This window comes from Poecilia reticulata, linkage group LG10 (assembly GCF_000633615.1).
Source record: "Poecilia reticulata strain Guanapo linkage group LG10, Guppy_female_1.0+MT, whole genome shotgun sequence".
Lineage (NCBI taxonomy): Eukaryota > Metazoa > Chordata > Actinopteri > Cyprinodontiformes > Poeciliidae > Poecilia > Poecilia reticulata.
The window spans coordinates 5,341,991-5,350,900 of NC_024340.1; the positions used below are offsets into that span (position 1 = coordinate 5,341,991).

An 8,910-nucleotide genomic window follows, 5' to 3' on the forward strand; every position below is an offset into this window, starting at 1 on the left:
GGCTTAAAGAAAAACATTTTTTTTGTTACTGGCTGGCAGGTTCTCTGTATAAAATAAAATAAAATCCTCCTGTAAGATGAAAACACATTCAAACCAAACAAACGCCAATCTAGATGATTCGTTTTAACTTTTATTTAAAAAAAAAAGATTATCTTAAAACTTTGAGATTCATATATGTATTTAACAGTTTACAAAAAAATGGCTTTCAAAATATTTCTTTAACTCTGACGTAAAGTCACAAAAATAATCTATGTTGCCTATGAACATTAGAAAGTAGTGTACATTTTGTAGAAACAACCAGGAGAACAAAGAGAAGCTGCAGAGAAGAGAGTGAAAGAGTAGCGGCAGGTTAACAGAGGGTCAGCTGAGCCTGGACTGCAGGAGGAAAACTGTTGGGAACGTTGGACTGATGGGATCATCCGATGCTGTGACAGTTAACTGTAGCACGTGGCGGTGCTAGGCGATTAGAATCTGAACTGGCTGATGACCAGAAAGCTCATTTTCACAACCAGACATCGTCGTCTGCTTTGTGTCAGATACAGCAGCCTCCACGTTTCTAGTAAAGACAACGCCTCTAACTGCTGCCGTCTCATCTCTCAAAGGAAATCTGGGAAATCTGAGAAAAATTCAAGCTTATGATTGAAATTTGAATGTCAGTTCTGTAGAAACTTCTTGGGATCACAATTTCGTATTGATCAGATGCCAGAAAGTAGAAAACAAAACTTTTCTGACTTTGCGTACTTGCACCGGATTAGCTAGTGTGCTTCATGAGACTAAGGTTGAGCTTTTTCAAAACACGAGTGAAACAAATGATGAAAATATGGAAAAGCACCTCACGCCCACTGTTAAATAGGGTAGAGGACTTGTAATGCTGTGGGCCAGTTTCTGGTCGAACAAGTCAGTAAAATAAAAACGTGTCACCACTGGAGTCCTTCAACAGGACAGTGATGTGAACATACTCAGATTTGTTTTTATTTTTCTACATGTTTCCATGTGAGATGATGCCACAGCAGTGAAAGAGGAAATTATTTTCCAGTTTTTGAAGGGTGTTGCAGCGTAAAGAACGGTCGTAACTTCTGTATCCCAAAATACTGACGCAAACAAATGCTGGTGCATTTTAAAAGAAAAAAAAAAAAAAAAAAAACAAGTTTAAAATTTACACCATATTTAAATCTTGACAATATGTCCAAATAGTAAGAAAGGTGATCCAATTTGGATGCTTAAAACCATGTAAATATATACATTTTTTTTTTCCCCCCTCATATATATAAAAAACATATGAGAAATTTTGGGACTGGAAAACAAATACTGACTGAGGTTGAGCAATATGTCAATATGAGCTAAAAAATATCAGAATACAGGCTAACATTTAAAAGTAACGTAAAATTTTTGTTTGTTACAATTATTAGACGTTTGAGGGATTTGGGGATGTATTTACTGTATTTGCTGCCATTGATGAGCAAAGCGTTCCTCTGTTTATGTATGTGAGTCATTTTTTCATCCTGTGTACTGTCGCTTTAAATAATAATCATACTTATTTTGTTGCCAAATGATCCAAATTATTAATCTTTTGTTTAACTTGAATCTCCAGCTTTCTTCCTATTATTATGCTTTTTAAGCTCTTTTCCATATTGCACAACCCCTCATGCCAACACATGTCAGCATCAACTAAAAATAGTCAGATATTAGGTAACAGGATCAACGTAGCTAAAAAAAAAGTAATAAATAAATAAATAAATAAAACAAAATCAGTGCACTGTTTTTGTTGCAGACGTAATCTGGCTTAACCCGATTCCTCCTGTCAGCCACAACTTTACATGAATGTTTAAGCTTTTCTCTTTCTTTATTTTAGTCGCGTAAAAGAATATTTATAAATGAGAACGACTTTCAGACCAGCTGAAAACGGGTCTGTTTGTAACAGCCGGGATGATTTGGGGGAGGAAACCAGTAAATGACCAGTTTATTCTGACACATGTGAGGATCAGCCCAGCTGTGTGGCTTTTCGTCTAAAGGAGTGTGTGAGTGTGCTGGACTTGTCCTCGCTGACAAAAACCTGTCCGGGTGTTTACAGTCTCTGTCGACATCAGCGTGTTTGTCGCAAGCGGCTCAGCTCCGAAGGACCCCGCCATCCGATTAAACGACAACAACGCGACGGTGCCGCTTTCCTTCTCTGCATCTCCGAATCTTCCACTCGCCTCTTTTCGAGGCCGTTCACGGCGGAGGTGTTTGGGTGGTGGCGGCGAAACCCGATACAGCGACAAAAAACGGAACAAGACGCCAGTGGGTTTTCTGCAGGTTTACTACCTGCCGTGATCGTTGGGAAGCGGAGAGCACGGTGCCGCGTCGTCCTCCGCTTCGGCCAGGGCGATCTCCAGCTGCTGGATCAGCACGCGCTTCTTGAACCTGGCGAAACGAAACGAAGCTTCGTGAGGCGGAGGCAGGAAGTCAGACAGGAAACAGAGCTTCAGAGGAGAGGAAGAAACCCCGGGGAAACCCAGCAGCAACTGGGTAGATGGGACCTTTTTATTTTTGGTTCGGGCACAGTAAGACTGGATGTAGAACATTCATTTCTATTTCTTATTTAGATCCAGACTTTGACTAGGCCACTTTTAACACATGAATCTGCTTTAAAGGGGCAGCAATATGTGTTTTCCAGGCACATGTTGCCATTTTATAGCATAATCAAGTAATTATGTCACCTTCAATTGTTATAAAAATGCTACATGTAACAAATATGACTTAAATTTTACTTTGTATTTTAACACCTTTAATTTGGGTCTCTGTCTCTTTAAGAAACTCCTTTTCTTTCTGAAATTCTGCCGTCAGGAAGTCATCACAGCATGGCTCCTCTGTTAACCCTTAACAAAGTTTTTACCAGTGTTGCACTGAGAATAAGCTCCTATAATGAGCTCAGCAGCTGCACAGTTGCACCAGGCGTTTGCTAATTGCTGCTGGCTAGTCTGAAGGAGCTGGGGAAGGGCTGCTTTGTGAAGCGGAAGCTCTGAGGAGGAGATGTGCCTAGAAGATGGAGCTAGGTCCAAGCAGGCGTTTTGCAGAGCTGAACGGTTGCCATGGAGATTAAAGAATTTCAAGGAACCAAAGGGTCACTCCAGGTGTGTTTTTGATGAGGGAATAACTTTATAACATGATATAAAGTTCAAAAAAGTTGATTTTATATGATACTGCTCCCCTTTAAAAAAGATTTTGCCTCTTGTTTCTTACCTCAAAGCTTCTTTGATTGCATGTTGGATGAAGTACTTTCGAACGTTCACCGGTCCTTTCACCTGCTGCAGCAGACTGAGTATGGATCTATAATCTGGGAAGAACACACACGGATCGAGGTGAGAACTGATGGATTCTCTCACTGAGATCCGGTTGCCTGGTCTGTACTCACTCCGTCCAGGTTTGCGGACCTCCTTGATGACTCTGCTCCTCAGCTCGGCCTGGCAACCGTCCAGCGGGGTTATGTAAATGGTATCCAGGGCAGCGAAGTCGTCTTCGCTGCCGTCCAGCTCACTCTGTGGACTCAGGCGGTCGCAGTTATGCCTCTCCTCCATCGTCTGCTCCTCCAGGTGATCTTCGTCCTCCACTGCACTCGCTTCCTCTGCCTGGAACGGCGCCGCCAGTCCCGTCTTATCCTCCAGCGTCAATGGGGACGGACTGAGCGCCTCCGCGTCTGCCTCGCCAGGCCAGATCTCGCCGGAGTCCAGGTCGAGGACGCCGTCGCCGTTGCTCTCGGTGAGCACCATGTTGTTCTCATCTGTTCACAATAAAAACAAAAAAAAAAAGTGTATTTTTTTTCTTTCTCTGAACTACATCAGAATCGGGCTTTCCTTCTTCATCCTACCTTTGTGCTGTGACGTGGGTTTGAGGAGATTCTGCTGGCCTGGACTCTTCCCCACCGCCACATGGTTGGTGCTGCCCGGCGGGGTCTGCGGTCGCCGCAGCAACGGGGACATGCTCCGTCTTCGCTTCATGGTGCCGCTGGAGTTGGGGTCGCCGGAGTGGCCCCGCTTCTTGTTCTGAGGTCCGGCCACGAACTCGTCCGCCTCGTCGATCATCATGCCCTGGGGAACACGGTGGAGAAAACAACAGAACTGTAGAAACCAAAACAACGTGTCCGTATCCGGCCGGGAAGACACGACACGCTGCACAGGTATTCGAACGACAGGAGGAAGTAGAAGCAAAACGAGGCATGGTTTCCAAAAATTTTTAGAAACGAAAAACTAAAAATGTGGCGTTTTTTTTCCTTTTTGGAACAAAATTTGTCAAATAAAACATTTTCTGTCTCCTTCCCGTTTACTCAGCGCTCAGTGTGTGTCTGTCACACAATAAGAGCAATTTAGAGTTGTGGTTTGTGATTTGACAAGACGTGAAAAAGCTCGAGGGATTACATGCACGCTGCAGGGGTCGGTAAATGTTTACCTTTTTATCCTGCTTGAAAGGATTCCCAAACGTGTGCAGCCGTTTGGGTTGATCCGGATCGAGCTCTCTCAACGGAGACGGCATCATCTTCAGGTACTCCTGGTAGTTTCCCATCTGAGCCACTGGAATGCTGTGCAGGAAGTCTAACAACAACAGAGACACTCATATCAATTCAAAATGGACGTCTGCGTCTCCTACGGAAGGATTTTCCAAAGACGTCGTCGGTCGTACCTTCGTCTTGGCCTCGGATCAGCTTCAACGAGGTCCGCAGCAGGTTGGTGCGCATTCTGGTGAGCTGATCCAAGAGGTTTCGCCTCGGGATGTCGTAGGCGTTCCGGTAGGCTTGCGGTTTCACATCCTAGGGAGACATTTTGATGGCGAATCGCTCAGTGAACACCAGTCCTCTCCGCACAGAAAAGGTGCGCCGCCGTTCTCACCTTGTTGAGAAGAGCGATCTGGAAGCCGGCGAACTCTTTGAAGTTGATGTCGACCAGGCGGAGGGGACCCTCTCCGGTGATTCCCTGCAGCAGCTGCTTGAAGTCCCGCCGGTGGGCCAGAGAGAGAGCGCTGGAGTGGTTTTTCACCTTTATGCCCGTTTCTTGAGGCGCTTTTTTCCCCACGGACACAATTAGGCGGTCCGATTCAATTTTTGCCTTCAGTAAAAAAAAACACAAAAAAAACAAGGAAACAAAAATGAACTGGGATGACATTAAGACAGAGTAAACTTTTGAACCAGGCGCGCTTGTTTAAGTTTGCCGACAGCAGAACAAAAGTGAAGTAAACTAATGTGTTCAGGATGTGGTAGAATAGATAAACATTTACAGTAGCGGTACGTTTGCATTACATTAGGATGTTTCTCCATCCCTCCGCGCTGCTCACCTGCTGGCTGAGCTTCTTCAGGTATGAGATGACGCTATAGCTCAAGCCGCAGTCCATTGTGTCGGCGATGAGGTTTGGTGCTCCCATCATCCTCATTGCCTTTTTTAAGGGCTGTCAGCAGATAGCAGAACAGCGTCTTGGTGAACTAAATCAATCAATAAAAGCAACACCAGAGAACGGCGAGTGGTTTTTACCAGCAGGTAGTACGGAGGCATCGTCTTCAGGTACATCTCGAAGGCCTGTCGCCACTTCAGGTTTGGTTTGAATTTGTGAACTTTAAATAAATCGTCTGAAAGGAGAAAAGAGGTTGTCGGAGACATTTTTTAGCAACTCAGGGTTAGTGAGCAAATAGATTAATCGATTGATTAAGCCACTGAATTTAGCACCAGCTCTAAAAACAACGAATAAAACCAATTAATCGCTCAGTAAAATAGATTAATCGATCAATTAAAATCAATGAGTCATTCGATAAAAACAGTTCTGATCAATAACATCGATGTGATGACTAGAAGCCATTTTGAATTTAGCACCAGCTCTAAAAAACAATGAATAAAACCAATTAATCTCTCAATACAATCGATTAATCATTCGATAAAATTGGTTAATTGAGCAATAAGATCGATGTGAGTACCAGGAAGCCATTTTGAATTTAGCACCAGTTGTGGTCTACTGAGCCAGTGGGTTAGTGCTGGGAGTCTTACCGAGGAGCGGAAGAAGGACTGGATAGTTGTAAGGCATGACAAACAGGTTAACACAGGTCAGGGTGGTGCTGGCCTTGAGGTAGCCAAACGGTTTTCCCAGGTCGTTTTGCTTCCCGCTGCTGCTGACAAAAACCTGAGGACGAGGGGTCAAGTGATCACGTTAAACATCACAACCACGAGAAAAACGTGGAAACCAGACCGGCGTTCAGCCTACCTGCCAGCACATGTGCGGGGATTTCCTTTCCAGGACGTACTGGGTGAGTGGGGACGGCTCCAGCTCGTATTTGTCAAAGGGAAGTTTGTCAATCACCATGGGCTCACAGTCCACACAGGAGAAACGCACCACGGGGTGAGCGGAGCGAGGCGGCTGGGGGGAACAAGAAGAAACTAATTTAGCACAGGGATTTAGCTTAAAGATTTGAATCGCTGAATAATCTGACGGTACCTCAAATACACCAAGAAAAACCCATAAATCGCTACAAAATAGTAGACGAGAAAGCTGAAATAAAAGCAGCAGGCTAACACTGAACTGCTCACCAGGGTTGGAGAGTTCTGGTCTGGCCAGAAAGACTCTGGTATGGGCCAGTGGCCGACCGGGACTCCCGTCTTTGGGTTTGGTCTAACGTAGATTAGTTTGTGGCAGCTGTGCCAGGGCTGTGGGTTGAAGGTTGAAACGGGACGACCGGACTCCACAGAGTTGTCTACAACGGTCAAGAAACAGCAGAACAAACCCAATAAATATGCAGATATTGCAGCCATTTAGAATCTTAGACACAGCTTAGACACAGCACCTTGCAAACGCACCACATTTTGTAACATTATAATTAAAAACCTATATGTATTTTATTGGTACTTTATATAAAAACCAAAAATCTAAAAAGCAAGCCCCATATTCAGGGATGCAGGGCTGGTTTTCTATGCATCACATCGTCCATGTAGGCCACAATGTTTAACTTCTGACTCATCTGACCAACCTTCTTCCACATGTTTGATCTGTCTATTGTTTCTGGAAACCTGCAAACCAGACGAACCAGCTACGGTGTTACGGCCTGTCAAGGCCTGATGATTGAGGTGGACGACCATGTCTTGATTTAGCCAAAAGTTGTGACATACTTTCCAATATTTAAATGATGGATTGGACGGGAAGATGATTAAAGTTTGGAATATTGTTTGATAAAGCAATCCTGATTAAAAATTATCCACAACTGCCTTCATCATGTGTCTGCTGTGCTCCTTAGCCTTCATGATGAATGTTGTTCACTAATGTTCTTTACTAATTAGGTGACCTCTGATGGCAGTTGGTTTAAGGGTTTCTGCAGGTTCCACCAACTCAAATTTCAGACTTTTTAAGGCCTTTTTAAAGTCCACTATGAATAGAAATTACGACCCATCTCTCCTCAGAAATGTACAAACGTCACCCAGTGGCTGAGAGGATAAAATTGAACTTATCCATAATAGAAAGCTAGCTAGCTAGCAAAGAAATATTAGTAGCTAGTTAGCGGTAGCCTCATCTGTCTTGAGACACAGAATGCAATGAGTGACTCAAGAAGTCTGAGTGCGACTCAAACTTTTGTCAAACAGAAAAATCTCGTGAGGAAAAAAACCATAAAATATATTATATTAATCAGTCCTGTCAAGATCAAATTTAAGACCTGGGATTAACAAATTGTAAACTAAATTCAAGACATTTTAAGTATGCCTTAAAGTATGCATGAGAATTTAAGACTTTCCAAGACTTTTTAAAGATGCACAGACACCCTGTGGATTCATTGGATTTTATTTAAAGTTATTGTAGTGAAATACTTGAATAGTTATAGTTCCAGTTCACAGTTGTGCACCACTATTAGGGTACGTTGTTGTAATGAGATACGATGTACTGTAAATACATTTGCAATGCTTTTTTCTAGAAACTCTCATGTTACCAATCAATGAAACAAACCAGAAGGTGGGATCAGTTGTTTTGTTCAAACGTCATAAATACTGTTTCATTCTGTCAACATTATGTTTGCTTCAGATACCTGTAGGAAATGTGACGAGGTTGCGTGCTCTTTGACCTTATGCACCTGACTGGACTAAGTCTTAACCTTTTCATGTGGATGCAAGCACCATTCCACCTGCAGCTTTTAAGTTGTGTGTGCATCAAAAATTCACCTTCTCCTCCGAGAGGCGGATCCGGCCCGGTCTTCTCAAAGTTGATGACGACGCCGCTTTGGACCTTTTGCACCAGAGACTCCAGACACTGGTTTAGCATCCGTTGTGTTCGCACGCAGTACGACCGACCTGAGGGGATCAAACTTTACGATGAGTTCTCGTCCAGCAGGGAAAAAGACAACTAATGAACCGAAGAGGAAGACGAAGAAGAAAACGCCAAACCTCCCGTGACTTCACACATCTGCGTGATCGCCGACTCATCTGTGGGAACGCTGCCGAGCTGCTCGTTGTCCGGCGCGGCTGCTCCCGGCAGCCTCAGCACCAGAGCGAACAGCCGCTGGTCCCAGCGAAAAGGCTCTTTGGTGAGCTCGCTGCCAGCCAGAGGGGAGTTCAGGGGCAGGTGCAGCTGCACGGCGGATCGAGACATTCAGCATTACTTCAACACAGAGAGCTGAGAAGCTTCCAGAGCAGCGGCTGTACAGCTGGTGCTGCTATGGAACAGAGGATGTTGGTGTTACTTGTGTCTCACCTCATCTGGCACCCCGGAGCTGTTTGTAAGCTTATTCCCATCAGTGATGGTAATGATGACAGATGGCTCTAGGAAAAATGGGTTGCGGCCCTGGAGGGAAAACAGCCGCATTCAGCAATCTGGCTGAAGAACAGCGAGTCCATTTCAGGGCTGCAACTAACGATTATTTCAGTAATCGATTATTCAGACAATTAATCGATTAGTCGTACAAAAAAACCCAAAAAA

At 44.2% G+C, this 8,910-nt stretch overlaps 1 protein-coding gene across 2 annotated transcripts in view; it reads right to left on the reverse strand.

The window, feature by feature from the left end:
- Window positions 1-110: 110 nt before the first annotated feature.
- Window positions 111-8,910, reverse strand: part of ints6l (integrator complex subunit 6 like) — a 14,700-nt gene continuing 5,900 nt past the window's right edge. The window contains exons 4-18 of one of the 2 annotated variants that reach the window (XM_017307234.1): window positions 8,686-8,775; window positions 8,379-8,562; window positions 8,157-8,285; window positions 6,543-6,706; window positions 6,220-6,372; window positions 6,006-6,138; window positions 5,499-5,593; window positions 5,305-5,415; window positions 4,863-5,078; window positions 4,657-4,783; window positions 4,426-4,568; window positions 3,848-4,067; window positions 3,395-3,760; window positions 3,223-3,316; window positions 111-2,403 (exon numbers count right to left, since the gene is read on the reverse strand). In XM_017307234.1, the coding sequence (XP_017162723.1) occupies window positions 2,301-2,403; window positions 3,223-3,316; window positions 3,395-3,760; window positions 3,848-4,067; window positions 4,426-4,568; window positions 4,657-4,783; window positions 4,863-5,078; window positions 5,305-5,415; window positions 5,499-5,593; window positions 6,006-6,138; window positions 6,220-6,372; window positions 6,543-6,706; window positions 8,157-8,285; window positions 8,379-8,562; window positions 8,686-8,775 (2,328 nt within the window). In that variant the 3' untranslated portion in view covers window positions 111-2,300. Of the gene's footprint in view, window positions 2,404-3,222; window positions 3,317-3,394; window positions 3,761-3,847; window positions 4,068-4,425; window positions 4,569-4,656; window positions 4,784-4,862; window positions 5,079-5,304; window positions 5,416-5,498; window positions 5,594-6,005; window positions 6,139-6,219; window positions 6,373-6,542; window positions 6,717-8,156; window positions 8,286-8,378; window positions 8,563-8,685; window positions 8,776-8,910 lie in introns of those variants that run through there. The other variant, XR_534562.2, reaches the window with a different exon arrangement.